The 26,359-nt window shown below is 44.6% G+C and overlaps 1 protein-coding gene and 1 long non-coding RNA gene across 9 annotated transcripts in view; one reads left to right on the top strand and one right to left on the bottom strand.

Annotated features, from left to right (window-relative positions):
- Positions 1-26,359, bottom strand: part of FARS2 (phenylalanyl-tRNA synthetase 2, mitochondrial) — a 499,622-nt gene that overhangs the window by 103,352 nt on the left and 369,911 nt on the right. For 7 of the 8 annotated variants that reach the window (XM_038584089.1, XM_038584093.1, XM_038584088.1 and 4 more), the window contains one exon: positions 16,611-16,836. The exons of the other annotated variant lie outside the window; for it this stretch is intronic. In XM_038584089.1, the coding sequence (XP_038440017.1) occupies positions 16,626-16,836 (211 nt within the window). In that variant the 3' untranslated portion in view covers positions 16,611-16,625. Of the gene's footprint in view, positions 1-16,610; positions 16,837-26,359 lie in introns of those variants that run through there. 8 annotated transcript variants of the gene reach the window in all.
- On the top strand, positions 7,396-12,558 carry LOC119867643. The gene is made up of 3 exons (XR_005384261.1): positions 7,396-7,650; positions 7,795-7,842; positions 9,183-12,558. It is a non-coding gene; the product is annotated as an uncharacterized LOC119867643 (long non-coding RNA).

Here is a 26,359-nt window from a genome sequence, read left to right as displayed (position 1 = left end):
ACTTCTCGGAGGATGTAAAAGGCAAATTCTTTTTTTCATGTTTCCTTCTTCCTCCACATTCTAGGGTTCCTTCAAGCTGCATTTATTGGTTTTGTTTTTGCTTTGGTTCTACTTTGCAAATGCCTGGTAGTTCTTGGACTTGTGTTTGTATTTCAGGGAGAGATGCTGGGAACCCTGTGTGTTCGTGCATGTGCCTTGTGGAAGGCTAGGACTTTACTGTCACTATAAACTGTGTTGTTAGTGTAATGGCATTTTGACAGGTAACTGAGGTCAATACTTGTGTTCAATCTGCCACCTTCAATCAAAAGTCCATTAACTGTACTTCTTAGGTAAGGTGACGCAGGCACCAGGAGAGGGGTTCGGTGAAGAATAATTTGTGTGCTCTGTTTCTTGGGAGCCCCCGTCAGTCCATTAAGCTTTCTCACAGGCTGATAAGATCCCCAGAGTGGCTATTCCAATCACCCTGCAAGGGCAGAGGTGGTAACTCAAGTGGCTAGGATTCAGAGAGGCATGTTGGCAAAGAGGGTGGGGAGGGGTCTCAGGATCCAGCTAGTACACTTTTCCTTCATCCCCAAAACTAGAGATCCTCTGCTTGATCCTATTGATAGAAAACTCTTTAGTCTTCTCTCAAGATGAAGGCTGTAGCAGTACATGCTACACAGATATTGGGGAGGAAATCTAGAGTTCTGCTTCCTGTTTTAGCCCTGTCTTCACTGCCCACCCCCCACTCGCCACTCCAGGGGGAACTGGTACTACTCAGGCCCAAATACTTTAGTTGAGGTTGGGCTGCTTCTTGGCTTTTCCCACTGCCAACTTGTATTTCAGCTCTCTGGGGGTCTGCTTAAAGTGGCTACTGTTTCCTCAACTGCTTCTCAGCTTCCAAAAGTATGTCTCCTGTCCCCTTCACTTAGTCCTTAGTTAATTTATACCACAATAAAGAAATAAACAAACAAAACTTTACCATTACTATAGTGGCATCTTGAGAGGTGACTGAGATTAATGCTTGTGGCCAATCTGCCATCTTTAATCAGAAGTCTATTAACTTTCATTTCTTAGGCAAGATAATGTGAAGTACCAGGAGAAGGTGTGTAATGTGTTGAAGCTCACAAAACCGGTAAGAAATAAAATCAGTCCCTGAACTCAGGTTGGCCTGATCCTAAAGTCCTACTCTTTTCAGGAGAGCACAATCATCTCCAAAGGACGAAAGCCCATTCCACCCCTTGTTCTAAATGTTTCACTTCTGCTCCATGAATCCTACCCAAGGTTCTGGCTCAGCCCTCTGACCTTAGTTTGAAAGGGTTTCAGACAGGGAAGGGAATAGCTCCAACAGAGGGGTCCTTTGCCTAGTAACATGAATGCCAACTACCACCTTTTCCAGTGATCAAAATACTCCCAGGAAAGGGATAAAAACAAAGATAAAAACAAAACCCTTCTCAGAAAATGTCTGAGGTCTTTTGACCAAAAAGTCAAAGAGAGGGATATTTTTAGGGCTCTCTCACCAACAGTCAGGGCTTTCCTTTCTCCTCATGACCAACCCTGGGCCCCACATGACAAACCTGTCCTGTGGATCCCCATCAGACTCAGTCTATGCTGCATTGCTAGTGGATCAGAGCACAGGCTCTAGATTCACACAGGCTTGGGCTCGAATCCAGCTCTTCACTTACCACTTATGTGCACTTTGGGAAAGCTACTTAAGTTCTCTAAGCCTTGATTTTCTCTTCTGTAAGATGACAAGTGTCATTGGAGTCACTCTATTAAGCTACTATTAGTTTAAGCGAGATATTGTATGTTAAGCATTAAGCATAATATCTAGTGGTACTTGGTTAGTAAATGCTAATGGATATTTTATTTTTCTTGTTACCACCACATTTGAGAAATGTTTATGCACCCGCAAAAAAGAACTTTGTAACTGTATGCTGACTTAATCATGGTGGTCATTTCATAACGTAAACAAATATCAAATCATTCTTTTGTACACTTGAACTAAGATCATGTTATGTGTCAACCGTATCTCAATTAAAAAGAAGAAATGTTTATGTTACAAATTCACCTGAGATTTATTAAAATGTCTACTATGTTCAAGGAGTTGGGTTACACTTTGTGGAGGACCCGAAAATGAACAAATCAGCTCTACCTTTAAATGGCTTGTGGTCTGGTGCCAGGCAGGGTGAACGCTGCAGGTACCCTGCATGATGTTGCTAGGAAGAGATTACCCGGCGTCAGCGCGCACAGCTCCTGGCCCTGAACAAAAACCTTGGGGTTCACTGGAAGCTCACCTCAGAGTCTCTAGGGTTGCTCCCAGCCATTCAGATGTATTCTGGGGATAGAAACTTCGGTTATGTAAAAGTTTAAAAAAGTGAAATGATGCAAGCTACTTGAAGGATACCGGAGATAAACGATCTATTTATATTTTTATGGTGAAGACATAAATAGAAAAAAACACAGCATCAAAGAAGTGTTCCTTAAAATATACATACAGCATGGATGAGAGATATATGCACAGCATAAACAGATGCTAACTATATACCTTTTCACATCAGCCATAATTCTGCAAGATTCATCAAGGAGATTTACCAACTGCCACTGTAATTACAGAAATTAACCCTCTAACAAATTGGGGCGTGGTGTGCTTTGGTGGTCTTTTTTTTTTTTTAAGACATTTTATAATAAGACTGTCAAAACAATAATGAGGAGCTCCTAAATCCGATCCTTGGCTATTAGCCCACAGACGTTATACACACAGAAGACAATGTTGTTTTATATCGCATTTATTCATTCAACAATTAACTGAGTACCTACTAAGTGCCAGGGCTTATCAGGCACCTGAGGATACAACACGAGCAATATAGACAAAGTTCTTGTCTCTATGTGGGTATGTTTGCTGGCAGACATAAACATACTAATAAATAATATTTTTATAGCACTAAAAGAAACTATAAAGAAAATTTAAAAAGGGTAGTGGACTTGAATGATATACTTCAAATAAAGAGAGTTGGGTTAAAAAAGAAAACACAATTAGCTTTAGGATTTGAATTCTTTGAAGGGTAAAGACAGACAGACAGGAAAAAAGCAAAACAGGAGAAGGCAAAGATTACAAAGCAAGCATCAGAAAGGAGGTTAAGGAGTTCTGGAGCTCATAAAATAGGATCCAAGGACGGACATTCACCAGAAATCCTGGTTCTAAGAAATCCTGTTTCTTCCTTCTCTCCCTCCAATCTCCTGTGGGTGGGGTCCTAGGCACAGGGAGAGGGAGGCAAGCTCTGGCTCCCAGGCAGGCATGCAGAGCCCTGACATGTAGCACCCAGGCAGGGAGAGGAACGGGCTGCCCTGGGAGAGCTTGGGGTGCGTGGGACTGGACGCTTAGACCAGTGCACGGATGGCCCGGTGACCTGGGGATGGCTCATGTTCTTGCCAGCAAAAAAGAGCAGGGACGAGGTGGCGGGGGGATGCCACTTAGGGAGCCAGTCCCGTTTCCAAAGTCTGAATGAGGCACACACATTAGCGAGTTGGCAAAAGACATTGCTAAGAAATGCCAGGTTTGGCATTTAACTTAATGAATCTTACCCAGTTCAGCATACATGAGTTTATTGAGGAGAATTTCTCTGAAATTATCCCACGTCTTTCAGACTACTTATAAACCAAACAACCGTATACTTGTTTTCAGTGAGAAACAGAGCTGCCACGAGACCAGGAGGCAGCGTGCCCGGCACCTTACATACATGAATTCAGTTCTCACAATACTCTGAATGGAGCTGGGATTATTATTAACTATTTTACTGACCAGGAAACTGAGGCAGGAAGATTAGAATGACAGCCACTGAGTGCAGAGCTTAATTTGAATGTGGGCAGCTCGGCTCCAGAGTTCATGCTGTTAACCCTTAGGTTACAAGCCAGTTGCAGGAGTTGCAAGAAGAGGGAGAGTCAAGAGGCTGCCTGGGTTCCTGGGTGTGTGGTGATATCATGCATCGACTATTCTGTGGAAGTTAAAGCACATGTCTGTATTTTACCTGCTTTTAATTCTAGCCCTTTTACCATCTGACTCTTCCAGGGGAGACGTCATACTTTATTCAGAACCTGTTTTTGTTCCATTGTTTTCAAGGTGCTTGAAGTAGAAGGGATGAGCTTCTCTGACTTTCTGAATGAAGAAAGCAGTGATTGGAGCACGTTTGATAGAGCAAGTTACACATTTTCCAAGATGGTAAAGAAAACAGAGGTGATCCATCCATCACCAAAACTTTCTAGAACTCTAGCCACCCTTTACTCCAGTCCAGGCTGGCAAGTGTGCGCATGCTCTATCTTCTCCAGCTTATAGTGGTAATTCCATTTTATTTTTAGGACATGGTTGGCTACATTAAATTTCAGTTTTAATTCCAATTTCCCTTCTCATTTTCTTGGTCTACTTTTTGAACCAAGGCAATCAACAAATACATTTTGATTATCTGTTATGTGTCAAATACTATGCTCAGAGGACTAAGACAAGTAAGACATTGGTGCCTCCCAGGAGGCAAGGGAAAGAGGAGGCAGGGGAAGGAAGACGGGCCCAAAGTCCAATGCCCTGCTTGGGATGGGATGAAGTAGTAAAAGAGTAGCTGGCAATAGAGAACAGCTCTTGCAACCCTTGCTAACTGTGGGGGAGGAACACAGCAAACAAATTAAACCAAAGATACACCTGGGCAACTGTGTTCATTCTGCTGCTCCTCAAGCTCATCAGTATTAGTAACAAGTAAAGGAGATGCGGTGGGTTTCATCTCCACCCTCCACCCCAGGTATTCTCTGATAAAAATACTTATTAAGAACTGGGGAAACCACAACAGTTCTAACAAACAGATGGCTAATCTAAATCCCAGTAGGCATTCTTTTAGACACCCTTCCTCTTCTCCAGAGCAGAGGAGCCACGGACCGGAATCCGAGGCCACGGGACACGGACCCTAGATGGGCAACGCCGGGATGGTCAGAAAGCCATGAGCCCACTCCCTCATCTCACAGGTGGCAGTGGGTTCTCAGAGAGAAGTGATTTGTCCAAGATCACACAACCAATTAGTGCCAGGGCCACTGCAGCCTAGATCTATTCTTCCTTAATCTAATTCTCATTGCAATACTGTAGCCTTGCTATTAAGGGCAGCATCAGATATATCCTGAAAACAGTGAGAGCCCATGGGAATAAGAATAACGTTAAAGAGTCATGATTTGGATGGAGTGAAAAGTAAACCCCGAGAAAACCTCAATGCACTTTGTGGTTTCCCTACTGCTCCCTCTCTGTCCTCGGTTCCAACTTCCTATTCTACTCGAAAACTCATCACCATTTCAATCTGCCAAAGCATGAAAGACTTATATTTAAAAATACCACTTGGATCCTGAAAACAGGATGGCCTCCTTGGCATCATCCTATTCCTGTACCTCTGTTAAACCATGAGTAAAAAAACATATAAAAATGTCTCCCTCTTTGAATGAAGTGTGAGACAACCAATCGCTACATGGTGCTATAGATGGTAGAGCCAAGGAAGCTCTTTGTTGAAATACATAGTGTATTTATCCTACAGCCTAAGGAAACACAAGGCCTGTGCAATTAATTTTAATATTTCTCACGTGCTGATTTTTTGAAGCACCAGGTCAACTGAATGCAGCCGACTGTGCCAGACAACACAAATGCCAAGACAAAGGCACAATTCAACTGGACCCAAATGCCCCCCTCCCCCTTCTCAGGATAGGCCTCCTTCTTCAACTTGAAAGCTTCCACACATGCCAGCTTTATTTTTGCTGTGGTTCACACACACGGAGAAAATTTTGGAGGAGGTAAAGCAGGAAAAGGACTACGTGGCACTGAACAAAAGGCACGTCTGCTCTTCTGCTTTGATTCTGGTCCTTAGTAAATGAAGCTGTAACACCCGGCCTGAGTGTGGGGACAGAAGGAGGGGCCTGGCACTCTTCTTCCCAAGTCCCTTAGGGTTTGTTAATCTCTTTACGCTCTCTTTCAAGGTAATATTCAAATCAGCCATAGAGCTCAAAGTAAATTGAGACTCTAATTGAATAAATCTAAAATAACAACAGACACACTGGCCCAGAGCCTTGGCCAAATTTTTCCTTAGATACTCAAGGCACAGTTTGGCTGTTTTAATTTCGCCTGCAAGCAGGGAAAGGCACTCTGGTCCAGTCCCTAATTCTATGCCAGTGATTCACTGGTTCAGAGGTGGCTACTATTTACTGCTGGGTGAAAGATTTCCAGGATAACCTAGGAAGAGTTTAAGCATCCTTGAAGGTGGAAAGGATGTCCTACCCAAGTCAGCTAGTAAGTTTTTGAAGCAAAGATATAGGGTAAGGTGCCGTTCTGTGTCTAGATGTCACTTCTTGGGAATCATAAGATCTGGGTTAACTATGAGATATTATTTGGTCTATTTTCTAAGATACGTTAAAGTGAGCCCTCAATCATTCTGCATTTGTAGCTATTCCCATTTGTAAGCGTATTCAGGGAATGACCCCACCGTCAACCTGACACTCTTGTGAGCTTCTCTCAATCCTTTTGCAAGGGATAAGAATTTAAACAATACATAGCATTATCTACTGGGACTAGGAATGCGGGGTGAAGCCTGAGGAACATCCTAAGATAAGTGAGCCACTGACAATGAATTTAAAGCTGGTAGGTCAAGCCTTGGACCTCCAAGCTCTTCTCTGGGGAGAGCATCGCCCCACAAGAATGCTTTTAAGGAAATCACATGCTAAGCATGCTGAGAGGATTTTAAAGATCGCACGTGCAGAAATGCTGACGTTCTTTTAGCTACGTGAAGACAAGAGTTAAAAGGAATCAGGGTGCACACTTGGTACCGCTCAAGGGAAGGAAGGAGCAGGCCCGAGAGCGCTGTGTTGTGGCTGGGTGGTGATCCCGTCGTGGGGGATCCTCTCTTACTGACAAATGCAGGTAAGCTTCTCGGCCTGAGCGTTGCCCTACGGCAGAAGGGTCGTCGGAGTGGACATTCCTGCTTCTTGGCGTGCAAGTGTTTGCATTGTATATAGAATATATTCACCATATATTCTTAAGAGTTCGGAAACTTCTCACGGGTTCGCTAAATGCCCCTCAAACACTTTGGGCCAGAGGCCTCTTCTCTCCTCGACAGACCAAGCTGTCTTCACCTTCTCAGTAATCCCACCATGCACCTGACCCTGGCCTCTTCTTAAGCTTTTCTTTCACTTAAATAGAATCATCCCAAGTGTATGATTCCCTTTTCTGGGACCCTGCCTCTCACCTTGGACCAATAAAGCCCGGGCTGGAGCCTGAACCAAGCGGGCCCGGCTGAGAACTGGCTCCTAACTGCTGGGAAACGTGCAGGTGCAGGTTCGGGGCCCACACCCCTCTCTGCTACCAGAGCACCTGGGAACGGAAGCTCGCACTTCAGCGGGAGCCAGCTGTTAGCCTTGTCTTCGCCTAGGAGGGCAGCCCGAGCCATGTCACTCCTGCTCTCAGCGCGGCGGGGACCGTCACCCGAGGGAGACAGCGGTCGTGGACATCAGCACCTCGAGCGAGCCTCAGCCGCCTTGAACAGCCCCAGCCGGTGCCGCTCAGCTCCCATCTGAGATCCCCCCTCCTTACGTTCGTCCTCTGCCGCTCTGATCTCACATCTTGTTTCTAATCGAAGCTCAGAGTGAAACACATGTAAGGTAATTACTCGTCGGGGCTCCGCGGCAGCGCCCATTGATTAGAAATCATTTTCAGAGGGAACACTCTAACAAGGTGTGTGGATCAAAGCTGGATTATTATTTCAGTTCCCTGTTTCACCCACCTACGTTTGCTCCCTCCTCCAGGAAGAGAATTTGTGTGCGTGATGTGTGTGAAGCTGGATCATAAGGGAGGTGAGAGTTTTTCTTAGAGTCGAACTGTTTATTTCCTCCATCTAAAATAACGATCCCCCTAAAAAGCTGCTAATCAAGCTTCTTCCTGAATCTCATGTTCCAAATCTCTTACTGTCATCGCCTTCGGTCCCACCGTTCTGAACGGGGCCGTGCTGACGCGGCGATGGTGAGAGCGGCGGGGTCAGGCCCAGCAGGGGCCAGAGGGCGGCGGCGGCCCTGGTGTCAGGACGATGCAGAGGGATCTCCGGAAGCAAAACAGCAGGCTGTGGAGGGTTTTTTGCACCCAGTGGGTTCCCTCGCAGGCCCCGTCCTTCTGTGCCTGCCCTACTTGCACGCTGGCCTCAAATCATGAGCACCCACATGGCACAGAGCAGCCCAGATCGGCCCCTCTTTGGAATTGTTTACAGCTGTGCAAATTACGCTCTTATCTCATCCTAGAAAGCAGGCATCCGAGGTCTGCCACAGAAGCTGGAGTGAGAGGCACAGGAGGAAGTTCTATTTTTATTTTTTGACATTTAAAAAAATCCTCTTCCATTCTTCTTCCTGAGGTGCTGGGTTAGATTCCACACGCAGGGCAGAGACAGGATACACTAGAATACCAACTCTCAATTACTGTTTTAAAAGGGGAAAGAATAACTTGAGATATTCCAAAAGGTTTTAAAATTAAGAGTCTTATTTTTTCCGAGTAACAGTTTTATCTCGCAGCAAAACCATCATTAGCTCTTCATCCAAATCATCACAGAGCTTAAACAATGGTCAAGTGACTTGAGAGAAAAGACACATCTGGGATTTGGAGTATTCCGAAGAGCACCGTAGATGGATTGTCCTGGATCAGCATAGCTCATGCTTAAGCCTTCACTGCTCTACATTTATAGTTCTCTTGAAAAGGATAAGCTACCAGTGTCTAAAATATGTTATGTGTGTGTACGCATAAGGACGTATGGGCGGGTCGCAGTCCACGTGCACATCCACATTCACACATACGTGCGTTTATCAGCACACAGTGGTCCCCCCGCCCTGTCTACAGCTTGGCTTTCCACGGTTCCACCTATCCGCAGTCAGCCCCGGGTGGAAGCAGACGGTCAGCTGGTCAGCAGTAGCCTAACACTACACCACGGTTGCCTGTGTTACCCACCTCACTTCATCTCGTCATGTGTGCACTTTGTCACATCACAGGAACGGGGGCAGGGGGGTACAGGGAGTGAGCTGTTTTAAGAGAGAAGGACCACAGTCACATCACTTTTATTACAGTATATTACCATAATGATTCTTATTTTATCACTGTTGTTGTTCATCTCTTTTCTGCACCTCATTTATAGATTACGCTTTATCTATCACAGGTGCATCCATGTAGGAAGAACAGAGTACATATGCTGTTCAGTACTACCTGCATTTTCAGGCATCCCCTGGGGGTCCTGGAAACACGCCCTGTGGACAAGGTGGGGACCGCTGTAGTCTACGACTAAGAAGATTTTATTCATTCAGTGAATATTTACTAATTGTCCAATCATCCTGGTAAGCACTGAGGAAAATCGATCAATAAAACAAGATTGCTACCCCCGAGTTTATAGTCTAGTGGGAGAGGCATGAAAACACGAAGTACAATAAAATGTTAGTGGCTTGTCGATGGACATCATGTAGGTACAGTGACCACCAAGCACGAACACTATCCATGGAGGATGGGGTATCGTGAGAGGTTCCCTAAGGAAGGGGGTCCTTGAGTGGTATTGTTAGGGCTGCCTGGTGGCCTCTGGACTTGAAGTCTCTGACACCTGGCACCCCACGCTTTGTGTGGTCACTCACAGATAACCATTGTGGGTAAGCGAGCAAATTCTGCAGGGGTTCCCTGGGCTAAAATTAAACCTTGGTTTCATTTACCTGCACTTGGCATCAAGAGAATGCAGCCTGGGAGTGTGCTGTCCTTAGAACTGTTGACACATAAAATACGACGGACAATTGAGTGTACGAGATGCCCGCTGAATAGACTCCGCTGGTGCACCTCCCCTCTCCGTTCTCTGACCACACACCAATGTAAGCAAAGCCCCCAGGGAAACGAATGGCATTTCAAAAATAAGGACAATCTTCCCAGAGAGCTGTTCACTCCCCTCACAGCCCTCCTCCCAAGAGGAAGGGAAGCTGGCCTGGCTCCAGCCTACACTGGGAGCCGGGCAGCAGGGGCTTGGGCATAAAACCTGGGCCCTCAGCAACCTCTGCTGTTAGCTAGCTGCGTGAGTGAGTCAGGCCTCGAGCCTGTGACACTGGCCTGGAAATGCAAAATTCTGGTGCTCCAAGGAGGAGGGATGGCCACCTCCAGGATTTACTTTGACTGTTCTGCATATGAAGCAATGTGGGAGCTACTGTGTCGCTTTAAACCCTGCCACGATGACCTAAGGGCTGTGTGAGCTCAGGCCAGTGAATTAGACTCTCTGAGCACAGTCCTCCCGCTGGATTGGTACATAATAGCGTCCCTCCTACGGAACTGCAGTGCTGCGGCGCAGACAGACACACACACCCTAACCAAGGTACTCACAGGGGTTTACAGGCCAAAGTGACCTCAAAGGCGCACCCTCCAAAAAGTTAGGCGTTATTTAAGATCACAACCTTTAGAGTCCTATGGTGAAGCAGAAGATTAACAAAATGGAGCAAGATCAAAAATGATTATTCAGAAACCCACCAGTTGAGTTGAGAGTTGATTAAAGAGACAGTTTACCTCAGGGGAAGTATGTGACCATGGGCATTAAAGCTCTGAAGCAAGGGGGGGAAGGCAGGGGACCCTTCAGAGAACCCCATGTTTCAGATCCCAGAACCTGAAGCAGCGGACAGGCCACACCTCTGATGGTGAGTGACGGACTGGTTTTGAAGGGGACCTCACCTCGACAAGAAGGGACATTGTGCACCTTCCCAAGGCCCTACACATCCAGAGCCCTCACTGGCTCTGCTCTCATAGACCTATTTGTAGGAAAGAGCCAAAGGTTGGTCAAGGAGGAGAGGAAGATAGGTCTGATTCTCCAGTTCCCAAAATGTGGCCTTTCCCAGGTGCCACCGTTCCCCACAGGCCATTTATACAAATGGCTCCCCTGAAGTGGGGACCTTACTAATAAGAAGTGGCTACTTCACATTCCCGAAAATTCCTCCAAATATTCCGAATACGTCTGACAGCATTCCCTGATGAGAGCCAATCTTCAGAAGTTCTTTAAGTGCAGGTATAAACATCAGAGCATTTCATGTGCAAATTTCAAATCATCACCAAGACCACTATGACTTCTGGTCAAATAACTCCCTCCCAGGACAGTACCGAAGGCACCAAGGTACAGCAGTAGGCACTAGGGAGAGACGGGCCGTCCAACAGAAGGCTGAAGAAATACACGTTAGAATAAAAATGCAATCACCTTGCTTCAAAATATCTGGATGTACTTTTAAGAACCTCATCTCATTTTAGACTTTAATACATTTTTTTATTTTTAAAGATTCATTTATCCATTTTGGGGGAAGGGGCAGAGGGAGAAAGAATTTCAAGCAGACTCCCTGCTGAGCACAGAGCCTGACACCAACCCCGACATTGGGGCTCCATCTCAGGACCCTGAGATCCCAACCTGTGATGAAACCAAGAGTGGGACACTTAACTGACTGTGCCACCAGGTGCCTGTCATACTGCTTTTAGGTAGGGTTAGTACATCAGTTTTTTAGATGATGGACTCAGTGACTCAATGAAGGCAAGTGACCTGTCCAAACAGGAGAGAAGCTGTGGTTAGAATGGAGGTCTCTTTCTCCTATGTCAATTGACTTAACTGCACAAGCTCTTTTTTTTTTTTTTTTTTTTAAAGATTTTATTTATTTGAGAGAGAGAGAGAAAGAGAGAGAGAGAGAACCCAAGCAAGAGGGGGAGAGGCTGAGGGAAAGGGAGGGAGAAAATCCTGACTTAAGACTCCTCCTCAAGCGCAGAACCTGAAGAGGGGCTCGATGGCAGGACTCTGAGATCATGACCTGAGCTGAAACCAAGAGTTGGCCACTTACCCAACTGAACCACCCAGGTGCTAATGCAGTGGGTCAGAAAGTGTGACTCATGGACTGAAGTACTTAGGCAGCAAAGTTCCTAAGTGCCAGAGACACCTACACAACAAAGTTCCTAAGTGCCAGAGACATCTACACTAACAAAGAGGCTCTCACGGGATGGAAATGATACCACTGGCCTTCCAGGGTAGCTTTGCTGGACTCCGGGGGCAAGTAAAGAAGTCGACTCCTTTAGTCCTGCGGGCTCCATGGAGAAGGGGAATTTGTTTCAGGAGCCAGATGGCCAGGGAGAGGCAGGCCTTCTGGCCCCAGGAAAACACAGAATAAGGGACCTGACTGCCCTCCAGACTCCATCGTGGCCTTGGTCTCCACTCCCTTCTGTACATCTGCTGGGCTCCCTTCTCTGCAGACCAACATTCTTTGCTCTCTGCTTCTCAGGCAAACAGACAACGTGGAAGGTGCTTCTATCAAAGGAATGACTAAATCCCTGTCAACCCCAATTGTAAATTTTTGTTGTGGTCAAGCAATCTGTCAGGTCCAGTGAGCTGAGACTGGGGGTCAGGGGTAGGGTGGTGTTAGAGAGGAAGCCCTGTTGCACGACACAGCTGCCAGGGCCGTGGCTCTGGACTGGGAGAGAGGGGAGGGTCACAGACATTTTTATTTATTTATATTATTTTTAAAGTTACTGTTAATATTATTATTTAGAGAGGGAGAGAGAGAGGGAGGGAGGGAGGGAGCAGGGGGAGAGAGAGAATCCCAAACAGGCTCCACACCCAGTGCAGAGCTTGACCTAATGGTCGATCTTGCAACCCTGAGATCATGACCTGATAAAGAGTGGATGCTTACTGGACTGGAGCTACCCAGGTGCCCCAGAATGGTATAGTTAGATGTTTACGTTTCTTTGTAATTAATGATGTAATTACGTTTCTTTGTAATTAATAATGTAAGTACGCATATCATGAGAAGTATACATACTCATGTGATATAGTCAATGATATGCACACTGAAGTATTTTGGGGGAAGCGTACTAATGTCTGCAACTTTGCTTTGTTTTTGTATTTTTAAGTAGGTTCCATGCTCAGCGCAGAGCCCAATGAGGGGCTTGATCTCACAACCCTGAGAACACGACCTGCGCTAAAACCAAGGGTTGGAAACTTAACTGACTGAACCACCCAGGCGCCCCCCAGAGATTTTTACTTTTAGTCTTTCATATAAGTGTTGCCATTTTCTTAGCTATATCCAGTATAATTTCATATATGATTTTAAATTTTGGAATGCTCAATAGACATCTCTGAACAGAAATGCTGATTAAAACAAACAAAAACCACCAAACACCCAAATAAACCTATTACGTCTGTAGGTTTGCAACTGCTTTTTATGAGTTAATATAACTATATAACTATGCTATTTAAAATTAGATGTCTAGTAGTTGATGTGGTTTGGAAATTATTCTACCATGAAATAGATTTAGAAACACCAAGAAATGATGGCAAAATAGTGATAACTCCTAAAAATGATTGATATCCCTTGTTTCGTGAACACTGACAGTAACGAGCTGGTGTTCCCGTACATCACTGAATGAACTCCTTGCTGAATTCCAAATCAGAATCCAAAGTACCGTCTGCCTTATGTAGGATCCCTCCAGTATTTAGACTCCATGGTGTCGACTTCAGGCCTGAATCAAAACCCCGAGGGATCCCTGGGTGGCGCAGTGGTTTGGCGCCTGCCTTTGGCCCAGGGCGCGATCCTGGAGACCCGGGATCGAATCCCACATCGGGCTCCCGGTGCATGGAGCCTGCTTCTCCCTCTGCCTGTGTCTCTGCCTCTCTCTCTCTCTCTGTGACTATCATAAATAAATAAAAATTAAAAAAAAAAAAAAAAACCCTGAGATACGAGGATACAGGGCCCATCCAGAATGGAAGTCTCGTCAAATCCCGCCTGGCAAACACGTGCTGGGTGCACAGCCCAATTCTGTCATTTTCTACCCCAGGGCATCCTTCTCATTTCCTCTCTTGTACTTTTCTACCAGCAATGGTGTGCTACCTATGTCCTATAGCACTTACCCTGCCCCCCCCCCACCAATATATTACAGTGTTTTATTAAGGTGTTAAAAAGTCCCTTTCTCAGATTTTTTTTTTAAAGATTTTATTTATTTATTCATGAGAATACACAGAGAGGAGAGAGAGAGAGAGGAAGAGACACAGGCAGAGGGAGAAGCGGGCTCCATTCAGGGAGCCCAACGTGGAACTCGATCCTGGGACTCCAGGATCACGCCCTGGGCCAAAGGCAGGCGCCAAACTGCTGAGCCACCCGGGCTGCCCCCTTTCTCAGATTTTAATCCCTCCATACTTTTCTTCCCTTGTCATATCCTCACCTTTCTTGTTCCCTCTTCCTATCCAAAACAATTAAGACCTTGAGAAAGCAACTATATTGTTTGGAATAAATGTTCATTGGGCAACTGGATGCTTATTTTGGGTATGGGTTTAACTACAATAAATATAACAAACAAAGCTTTCTAACATAGATGCTTTGCTGTTCTTGGTGTATATTTAATGCTTGCATTTAATTACCATTAGTTTCTCCCAGAAGAAGTTCACCACTAGGATATTATCACCACCATCAACACCAGTATTAACACTTACTTATGTACCAGGCACTGCAAAGTAATCTTTTAAAGTGGGTCCTAATGTTAAACTCATTTTAAAGATAAAGAAACTGAGGTCTAGAAACATAAAGCAAGTTGCTCAAAGTCCCACAGGCCAACAAGTGGCAAAGACAGGAGCTGAACTCGGCAACCCCCAGAGCCCATGCTGTAGCCACTATGCTAGGAAGGCTTCCCAGCCCCGAGCAGTGACATACTCTATTCCTTCCAGGACACAACATGAAGACAGAATGTGGTAACAACTACACTGTGTAGCCAGGCCAGGTAAACTGAACCCCAGAAACCACTGATCTCAGGAACCTGATCAACCTGACACGTAAGCGTTTGCCTGGGACAAAGGACATGCTGAGGCTTTGCTTGCCAGTATCTGCAGACTACGATGTAGCCTCCTGAAGAGGGACTGGGGGTTGCCAAGCGGCTATTCTGGTCTGACATGAGAATGTGGCTACTTGCTTAGTAAGAATAGGGACACACGTAAACCAAGGCACAGATGACCCAGTTCATATACAAGACAGTGTTTAAGTGTCATTTAAAAAACTGAGTAAAACAACTGGTTTCACGTCTTTGGTAACAGATTCATTTATTGCAAATTATTGATCTTATAAATGGTATCAGGAAAGATGGTTAGCTGTTTAGGAAAATAAAGTGTGACCCTCTCATCTCACAATATCATGGTAAGTTCCAGATGGAGCCAGGAACACAATTTAAATCATAAACAATTTAAGAGAAAAGTAAGCAAATATTTTTATAATCCTTTATATGACAGACAAGGATTTTTTTACATGAAAAAACAATCAGTGAAAAACATGTTAGACATGACAATATAAAAGAACATAAAATATCACTATGTTCCAAACACCACACAGAATAGTGATAAGCAGATAATAATCTGAAAAAAAAATTCCTAACAACCATGAAAGAAAATGGACCAGTATTCTGAGTATATAAATAGCTTATACGAGTTGACCTGATATGTTTTATTGTTTATAAAACCCCAACAGAAAAAGTGGGCAAAGCCCTTGAACACTTAAGCGAGGTATTCAAAATGATTAACAAATACATGGAAAGTTTCTATTTCACTAGTCATTAAAACAACAAAGTGCTCTGAGAATTCTACGTAAATAAATATAACTTCTCCACATCAAAAAAATCATTAAAACATTAAAATAGTATACAGCAAAAGCAGAATTCCTGAATATATATATATATATATATATATATATATATATATATATATGCATGCTTATCCTATATATTAAAAAAAAGGAAGGGAAGAAAGGTATAAAAATGAAAACAGTGCCTATCTGTGGGTGGTTGAATTGTGGGGAATTTAAATTATCTTACTATATCTTTCTTTTCTTAAAGATCTATTATATCTAGTACCCAAATCTAATATTTTCAGTATGTAAGAAAAAAAAGGAGGAGGTTGAAAGGAAAGAAGGAGAAAGAAGGAAATAATTTTTAACTTTCAAGAAGAGGCAATAAAAAGTTTGGTGTAATAAATGTCCAGCATCCAGAACACATAAAGAACTCTTACAGCTCAACAAAAAAGGGAAAAACAACCCAATTAAAAAGTTGGCAAAGGACTTGAATAGACATTTCTCCAAAGATATACAGATGGCCAATGAGCATTTGAAAAGATCATTTAGTCATTAAGGAAATGTAAATTGTGACCAAATGATGGATGGACAGAAGGAAGGAGAGAAGGAAGGAAGGAGGATGAATGGATGGGAGAGACAGAGGGAGGGGAGGATAAAGAAGGTTTGGAGAGGATACAAATTGAAACCTGTGTATGTGGCTGGTGGGAATGAAAAGTGATAGCCTCTGTAGAAAACAGTTTGGCAGTTCCTTAAAAAGTCAAACTGAATTATCAAATGACTCAGCAACTCTATTCCTAGGTATATTCTCCAAACAATTGAGAATAGGGACTCATATACTTCCGCACACATGTTCATACCAGCATTATTAACATTTAGCCAAAACATGGCAACAACACAAATGTCCACTGAGGGAGGAATGGATAAACAAACTGTAGTTTATATGTACAATGAAAATTTTTCAGCCATAAAAAGGAATGAAGTATTGCTACATGCTGAAATGTAGATGAACCTTAAAAACATGCTAAGTTAAAGGAGCCAGACAGACACAAAAGGTCATACAGTGTATGAATTCGTTTTATGTGGCATATCCAGAATAGGGAGACCCAGAGAAGTAGAACGCGGATCGGTGGTAGCCAGGGGCTGGAGGCTGGAAGAAGTGGGATGGGAAGCAGCCCTGTAATGGGTGTGGGGTTTCGTTGGTGTGATGAACATGTCTTGGATCTAGATAACCAGATAGACGTGGTGGTTACATAATACTGTGAACGTACTAAATGCCACTGAATTGCTCACTCGAAAATGGTTAATTTTGTTATGTGAATTTTATCTCATAAAAAAAAAAAACAATCACAGAAAAATAAGTTCAGAGCAGCCCTTCCATGGAGACACCATCTACATGGACACCGATCTGAAATAGATATGTCACATATCCTTGAGTCTGAGATTTTGGGTACAGGAATAAAGTGCAGTAGATAAGATTTTCTCCTCCCTCACATCTGCTATGGACCGTTTGGATCTATTTTTCCACAGAATACACCCAACAGATATTTTAACAGATATAATTTCTTCATTTTTCTTGGGGGATGGGGAGGGGAACTGGTTTTAAAAACATAATGCAAAGGCCCAACTGAAAAACAAATATATCAAATTTTGAAATTACTGCTATTTTATTCTTTTTTTTTTCATATTTACTGACGATAAGGAACTAAAACCACCCTCCAAGTAAAATTATTAGCTACTCAAGGGAGCATACCAACAGATCATAATAGCTATTTTTCACAGTTGCTTGAAAGTATGTCAGAACGTTTGAATGTAATTTTAATTAAACAAATTTGCAATTAGGAGTACAATCTTGCCATTTTCCTATTACAGCATGAGCTAGAAGAACAAAAATCCTCCTAGTAGTACCATAAGCAGGAAACCTAAGTACAAGTATTATTTAAAACAATTAAACAGTGTAATTACGATGTAGAAATGTATTCATATGTTACAGGATCCAATTTCAATCTCCACCTGGTCCAGCCATTGGCCAAATAAAGCTGCTGGGGGGGGGGGGGGGGGGGGGGGGGGGGGGGGGGGGGCGGGGGCACGGCCAGGGCAGGCAGGACACAAGACATTAGAAGAGTTAAAGGCAGGAAGGAAGGATGTCCCAGAAAAGGACATGAGGATATGGAGGGGCTCCTGGCTAAAATCTCTAAAACACATATGTTTTCTGAGAAGCACTTGAAACAGCTCTGCTCTGAAGGTTGGAGGGACCTTGAATCTTGGTTTTTCTATTAACCATTAGGATTTTTCCATCTTGAATATCTGTATGGATCTCCTTTACTTCACTATGCTAAGAATAGCTTCTTCAGACTAGTCTTCCCAAGAATTTGATCTGTTTAATATTGCCAGATATATTTCTGTATCAGATGTAATATCAGATTATTTGGGGTTCATATTTAAATAGATTTTTTTTTGGCAGTAGGAATCCTGAAACGAAGAAATTCAATGTACAGGTATTCCTTGATTCACTCTAGGTTAAAAAAATTAACGTTCTAAATATAATCAAAATCAACTCCTCTCTGTTTTCCTTTTGAGACGTTCCTCACACCTCCTTTTCCTAGCTTTCCTTCCCTCATTTTGGGGAGGCTGTTTCTGCCTTGAGAGGTGAGAGGAGGTCAAGTCTAATTTCAGGAGCTGTGGGTGCTTTGTATTGTGTTGCACTTCTCTTCCCCAGAGGTGGCTTCAGCCTTTGGGGTGGGCGGTTCCACCCAGCAGGTAACCAGGCTGCCTGGCCTTACAAAACCAAAGGAAAGTATACACAATCTTACTTAAAGAGACTTCTTTCCCCAAATGCCATTTTAAGAAATGCTGATCCAAGTATTGTCCAAATTCCAAATTCCATTCATATTTTCTGGTCTGAATTGCCATGCCCTATCCTTTAAGTTAAACAGGCTGGCTATCCCCTATGAAGCGAATTTTTTTTTTAATAATAAATTTATTTTTTATTGGTGTTCACTTTGCCAACATACAGAATAACACCCAGTGCTCATCCCCTCAAGTGCCCCCTTCAGTGCCCGTCACCCAGTCACCCCCACCCCCCGCCCTCCTCCCCTTCCACCAGACAGAACATAGAGACTCCTAACTCTGGGAAACGAACTATGAAGCAAATTTAATGATGCTGGTCTTAGGTGGGCCACCCCAGCGCTGGGGACTAAGCTCTAACCATCATTCCTGCGTAACTCCTGTTTCTCAGAGGAGGCTAATGGAGATGCTTCACCTGCCCTATCCATCCTTTAAAAGAGCTACAGGGGAAGGGGATGTACAAACGGGTAAGTGGCTGAAAAGTGAAACTTCCCCCACAACATTATTCCAAATGAAAATTACCAAACACACAGGCACAAGGAGGCAGGTCTAGGGGCCAGAGTTTGGACATGTTGTTTGCTGCATCGCACGTCAACCCTCTGTGTTTATCCACTAAGTCAGGTATTCTCTAATTGACATTTGTGGAATAAATATTCGTGAAGGCACAACAGGGGGGAAACGAGAAGAAATGTGATTAACCAAAGTATTTCTAACTTTGAACTTACTACTAGAGGCTTCTTACTGGCCAAATCCGTGTGGTCTTGGCAGGTCACATGACTGCACGCTCTAATCTCGCTCCTGCCAGTCGAGCCTTCCATGGCTTTCATCCCCCCACCTCTGCTCCTCCACCTGGGCCTCCTGGCTCACCCTTCTTAATTCCTTCACTCACTCTTTCTCTCTTCCATCCCTTATGCCTTCTCTGGGGTTCATTTTTCCTTAGCCTTCTCCTTCTGCTGTTCCAGACACCTGTTCCAGGTCCCCTGGGCATCTCAGTCCTGTCTGGAGGAACTCCAACTGCCAACTGTATACTCTAATCCAGGCCCTTCCCTCATGAGCACTTAGGGCAGTATTCCCATGTAGCCTACCTAAAACTCAAGAAGACCAGAAGTAACCAAATAATCTCCACCAAAGCACTGCTCCCCTAACCTAACCCCTGCCTCAAGGTCAGCCCTCAACCTCTCAAGTCACACCACCCAGGACTCAGAAGTTATATTTGGTTCCTTCACCTCCATGCTCTCTCTCTCAAATGGGGCCACCATGCCTGTGGGGATTTTAATCCCCATATATCCTTTCCACCGGTCAGCTTTTCCCACCAGGCCCCAGCCACTGTCTCAGCCCAGACTCTTATCTCCTTGCATTCAGGTAAGCTATACAGATGTGCTTCTACCTCCAGCTTTACCCGTGGCCAACCCAGTCTCAAAACAGATAACTTACATACCTGAAAACAGCTGAATTAGCTCAATGGCTCCACACGTTCTCCCAGAAAAATCCACATGTGTATAAGGAAATACGAGGCCTTTAAGATCTGGCCCATCCCCTCACCCTGCCATGCCTCCTGTACGCTGGGCACCCTGAATGGTTTTCATCTCTCTCTCTTCCTGTCTGTGTGCAGGCCGTTCTACTCTGCCTGGCATTTCTTGGCCCATTCCATAGCTAATTCTTATTTGTCGGCTGAACCGCAATCTGTAAACATTTCTTGATCATTTAGGGCAAAGTGAGGTGCTACTCTTCTTTGAAATCGTGATGGTGCCGTCTCTCATCGAAGGCACTCTTCACATTAAACTGCAAATATCTACGTGCACTGACCTCCTATCAGACTGAGCTCCCTGAGGACAAGAGTTCATTTAAAAAGTCATTTTCACATCTCCTGACCACAAGTATCGGACAGCACAGTGCCTCACTGATGGTAAGTGTTCACATCACATGTTCACTAGAATGAAGGAGTCACAACTTGAGATATATTTTTAGCTACTCTAGCTAAGGGAAAAAGAACAATTCGGAATTATACTGAATAGAAACATTCAGAGCTCAAGGGCCCAGTGCAGCCTCAACTCTGTGGTGCCGCAGAGTTCTCTGGATCGGAAGCTGATGACCTCAGCCTGTCACCCTCTTCCTTCCTGCCCTCTTCCAATGCCACAAATCTGTAGTTCTGTGTCTTAGAACTCATTTGATCTCGAATAATGGAAACCTATGTGAAACCAGCTTAAACAACAGGGGAGTTATACTTGCTTTGGGTATCTGAGCAAGGATTGGACAGCTGAACTGGGGGAAGGGTGGGGTGCAGCTGGATCCCAGAACACAATGGAACCAGGGGCTCAACCACACCAGCTCTTCTCTCCATCACCAGCTGCTTCTCTCTCCCTCTCTCCTCACTACATTCTTCCACTGGGGAAAATGGCCAGAGATGGTTCCTAGGTATGTCACTCATGGCTTAAGCTCTCTCTGGTCTTCCATCCAAATGGAGAAAAGGCCTTACTGGCCCAGCTTCATGAGGTGCCCGACCCTGGAGGAATCATTTAAGCCGAGGGACAGAGTTCCCCTGGATCAGTGTGGAAGCTGTCCCGTGAACACGGCACACGGGGGAAGAAGCTGCTTCTAGAAAAGGATGTCAGCAGCAATGTCAGGGATCCACTACCATGACGCTATACAGGATGGCTTAGGTACATAGTGGTTTCAAAAGCCCACATTCAAGAAAGCTACGGTTTTCTGCTCTCCCTGTACAGACAGCTTTTTTCTTCCTTTCATATCGCCTTCCTTCAAAATTTTTCCTTGTTCCTCACCTGTGGCACACAAACATACACACAAGCATGTTATAATTTGACTCCTTGAATTTCTATTCAACCCTGTGATTTCCCCTCTTCCAATCAGGAAAGGATTTCCTAGGTAATCATGAATAATTTGCATACTTCCAACACCCCACACTTTTCTGATCCTGGGAGCTCAGAGCATTAAAATATATTTTTACATAGGATACAACCAATCTTCTTAAAGGTACTTTTCTTCCCTTTTATTTTCTTCCTTTTCTCTATTTGAACACTAGTCTCAAAAATGCTATTTTTATCCCAGCACTTACTCAGAATCCAACATGCTATAACCTAATTCCTTTTCCTGGGGAGCAATCCTCACCCCCACTCTGTTTCTTCTCAGTAAGGAACCGTCATAACTGATAGGCAAGGGTTCTGGCCACCCATCTGGAAAATGTTACCAAATGGGGTCTCTTTCCTGTCTACATAGAAAAGGATGTCAGTTATATCTAGAGAGAACATGATGTAAGTATGTTGTTGCTGGATTTTCTTTCTTTTTATCATTCATTCATTCATTCATTCATTCATTCATTCATCATATGTTTATTGACTAGTTGCTAGGTTTTAGATCTCAAATAGAGCAGAGAGTTAAAGACCCAGTGGCTGGCAGTAACTCAGAATGCAGGGGTGGAAACTGTATAAATACAATGCAATGTGGCAACTGCCAAAAAAGAACATGTTAGGCTTATTCCACCATCACTACAGAATTTTAAGAACTGCATCCATACCATGTGTGTTGCTGGACAGATGATTAGCTAGGAGAGATTACCATATTTAATAAATGCTGGGATAAGTGATTTTTCCAGTAAAATTCCATGTAAATGTCTAGACCACAGCTGTCATCTCTTGTACAAATATTTCGCCTTCTTAATTTTCACTGCTGGTTCCCTCTCCTCTCATCTTACTATTGTCACTTTCTCCTAGGAGTAAGTGGAGGCTAAGAAAAGTAGCTGGATCTGTCAAATACAGAACTTAAAACCTTTCATGGGGTATTCTTTCTCCTCTCAGAAATATTAAGTAAGACATCTTGCAAAACAGTTATATTCAAAAAAGATGAGAAGGTGACTTGCATTTTGTTGATTTTTGTCTTCATTTCCAAACTATGCTTCCAAGGAAAAGACTCTGATCTGAACTCAGATGGAGTCAGGTCTGCGCTAGAATCCCCAAGCATCTATTTGCAGGGGTCTACTTGGAGAGGACAGCCTCGGGGCAGGGGCTCTGCAAGGTAGGAAGGAAGACAGGGCTCAAAGCAGAGTCGCTTGAGTCCCTGGTGGCAGGTGTAACACCAGCAGGGGAAGGCGCAGCTCTGCCCAAACTTGAAATAGCTCAGGACACCATGAAGACCCCCCAAAGTCTCAGGTGTGTTGGCTGGGGTGGCTGTAGGGCTGACAAAATCCAGGAGGAAACCATGGACCCCATGAGTCACAAGCATGTTCAGGAGAAGTTTGTCTGTAAGTAAATGTGGGACATCCTTGGGGATCTCCAGAAATACTTGAGGGGAACTCTGCAGGAGGCTGAGGTCTCCGTGAGCAGGTGGTGGTAACATGCTGGGGATATCCCAATATAAGTTCCTCAATTCATTTCCTAAGCATCCGGGTAGCCTAGCCCTCTCTCTGCCACAGGGGCCCCACTGAGAGGGGACGCCCTTACTTGCACCACGTTACCTTGAGGCGTCTTTCTCTTCTTCATGTAAATCTTATGGAACATTCTCCCTTGCTCTGTTCTCACTAGACACCTGATTAAATCAAGTAAAACTTTCTCCGGCTCCAAATTATACACTTGAATAAGTAGATTCTCCCCAGTGAGGCTATAGGCTATTAAAACAAAACAAATCAAGAAAAACAAAACAAAACAAAAAACAAAATGAAGTTCCTGTTGGTCTCCTGGATTTTCTTATTTAGCCATCCCCTACTTTCCACCCCCATGAAGATCCAAATCCGATCCCACCTCTAAGGAGGGGCAATCAGGAGCCCTGGAGCAGCAGTTAACACCCAAGCAGACTGCTGCCCCCAAGCCCGGCTCCTCTGTGACCACTTGTCTGCTCTGCCACCTGCTTCCACTGCACTTGCTGACTGCATGGCGCCCTACCAAACGTCCCCAGTAAGAAAGACACCCTAGATCTTGGGTGCCATTTGGCCCATGTGTATACATCACTGGTCCCTTCCCCTGGAGTTGACCTCTCATCCCCAGAGGTCCCTGCCTGCCTTTGTACACTAACAGCCTAAATCTCAGTTATGACCAAGTTAAGGAAAAGTAACTAGCCCAAGAGACACTCTGGCTGCCACATGGCACCACCCCGGCTTGCACACTCTGTGGTGCTGGAGCTCTGCTGAGTCTGTCTCTGCTGCTCAGAAATGTGGATTTTTCTTGAGTGATTCAAATGGGTCTCAAAGACTTTCTTATAAATCATAAGCCCATCTTCAGAGAGTCAACTCCAAGATCTATTATCAGAATAAGTGTGTGGTCATCCTACAGACGATTCTGAGGCTGTACAGCATCAAGCTGTATTTGGATTCATAATTCTCTTGGTTATTAAGACATCGTCATTAACTGTGAGGGTCGTGGTACGGTTAAGGCCAACCCTCTGTGGGGTATGAAAGACAAATTAACGGACACAGTGTGGAGGGTGTGTTTGGGAGAGGGAGGCAGGCTCCCACTGAAGCTCTTGACATCACAATTGGGTGGCAGCTACTTAAAAGAAGTGACCTTGTGACCTGGGGTAACAGAAACAAAGATCCAAAATGATTTGGAGCATGACTCATACTTGCCCAAAATAATGGGCTGGGGCTGCCCCTCGCCATTGCATTTCTGTCGGCAATACTGAGACTTACATTCCCCTGCTTAGGTTGTCCTTGGAATGCACTTGAACTTGCTTTAATGTGCTCGATACCATTGGGAGTGGGACAGGGAAGCATCAAGGGACGTGGGTTACTTCTGCCTTGTATCTTAGAAAGAGAGCATTCAACCTCCACACTGCAGAAAGGTGCACAGATGCCAAGTGAAGATTCTATCCAAAGAATTCCCTGAAAACTGCTAATTGAAAGTGAAAGGGGGAAGAGCGGCTTCAGGGTTAATTTTCACAAAGGGGAGCTGCAGCACAGGGGATCACTGAAGATCCACTCACTGAGCACCTGCCTCTCTCCTTGCCCGGCCGTCGAGCCGTCTCTCTCCCTCTCCGCTGCGGCCGAGATGCCGCTCCTGGGGCCCTGCAGGTCAGTGCCGAAGGTAATCCCAAAGAATCCTTCAGCAAACGGCGAGGTGCTGGGAACAAGGCAGAACAAGGTGTTCAGGGACTGAACTAATTGTGTTTTAATTTGTCTAACGCTGGTGGCAAACAGGGCTGCTTATGTGGCCGCGAGAAAACGCACCCCTCGTGGACTGCTTTAAAGAGAAGGCTTTGGGGAAGGGAGGCAAAGACAAATATCCAGGCTAAAAATAGTTTTCTTAGAATTGCTTTCTGGGCTGTCTGAACGGCAACAATAAAAGTTCTTATAACTCACGCCACCGGCATTGCAATAAAAGCGAGGGAAGGGAAGAAGCCGGGAGAGTTCTGAAGCGGGCCTGGCCGCCTGGAGCCACGGCCCTGCCACCGCACGCTGCCCATTTCAAGGGGACGCAACTTCTAACACGCTCTCTCAAGATTAGCTGCGGTTGGTTTTTCATTGCTGGCCAAGCTTTAAGTTCAGATAATTCACTTGTTTGGCTCTGTCACAAGAAAGCAGACCAGGGAGTGACTTGTAAACCAGAGATGTCACCCCCCCTGCCATCCACAGCATTTTCCCAGCATACAACCCGGGAACAGCCATACTGACGACACAGCTCCGCTGACCAGCATCTGTGCCACTTCAGTAGTTTTATTTTTTACGATTAAATGTGTGCTCCTTTAGCTGCAGGAAGAACATGTATCATTTCAGGATGATAGTTTTCTATGAAGTCCCACTCTGCTTCCCGTGATTACCAGAACTTCCTAGTCGTATGTCTCTGGCTGCCAAATCCAAGACTTCCAGCTGTGCTGAGGTTATTCTTTATTTTAATAAGCAAGATGGGTTGATTGTGAAAGTTACTGGTTTTTACTGTGATAGCTATTTAAAAAAAAACTAAAAAAAACAAATGCAACTCTGCTGTTTTAAAGTATTTCACATATACAGGCTCATCTAATTTTTGCAGCTGCCATTTAAAGACAATGTCAGCACCTGTAGTTGGCCGATGAGGTAACAGGCTCAGAAAGTCCTTTTATCAGACATTTAAGATGTGCAGGGCCAAGACTTGGCTGATGGCCTCTGACTAGGAATTCTGGGCTCCTTCCACTGGACTACATTGCTTCTACTTCCTATGTCATAAAATACTTCTGGTCATTTAACAAAAGCTCCTCTAAGTAATGAAGAAGGGTCAATGAGCCACCCACCAAGCATCACGCAGGGAGGCAGTCTCCTTCCACTGATATAAACATTGCGGGAAGATGGAAGCAAGTGACTATGCCATAGTGCCCTACGGAGTTTCCACCACGTAGAATAGCTTAGAAAAGCTCAAATGCAAATAAGGAACACAAGATATGAATGAGCCAACATTAATGGCTCAATCATAAAGAACAGTACTGTTAGTTGGATCAAGGAGGGGTGAAGAGAGCTTGGGACTCACCTACAGCTCAGTATGCTTACTTCTAGCATCTTGGCCCTAGCTAGACCCTGACCATGGGTTTACGGATCCAGGAAAGCGTGTCCATATCTGTATGAGCAGGATGCACAGAGTAAATGGCAGCCCCAGGAACAAGGTGGCTGTCTAGGAGAATCACTGGTGTGAGCATATGGCCAGGCAGCACTGGCTGCAGACACCTGGGGCATCTTCCCCACACCCTCTTTCTTGCAGTCCAGTCAAGTAAGTCTTTTAAATCCCCCAATTCTAACTCCAAAACCCTCTACCTTGGGCTCAACCCACATCTGTCCTATCTGAGCCCACTGCGCAGTCCATTTCCACAGTTCACAAATAATTGGTGGCATCCTTACATGAAGTGCTAGAGGCTGAAGACAATGGTTAAGTTTCTTTCTGCTCCTCTTTGCTCTCTTCCCACCCCGGGCTAGGAACTATTTTAAGCAGTT

Source organism: Canis lupus, chromosome 35, assembly GCF_011100685.1.
Source record: "Canis lupus familiaris isolate Mischka breed German Shepherd chromosome 35, alternate assembly UU_Cfam_GSD_1.0, whole genome shotgun sequence".
Taxonomy (NCBI): domain Eukaryota; kingdom Metazoa; phylum Chordata; class Mammalia; order Carnivora; family Canidae; genus Canis; species Canis lupus.
Note: the sequence above shows the minus strand (reverse complement) of the source record. Positions and strands in the feature narration are given on the sequence as shown.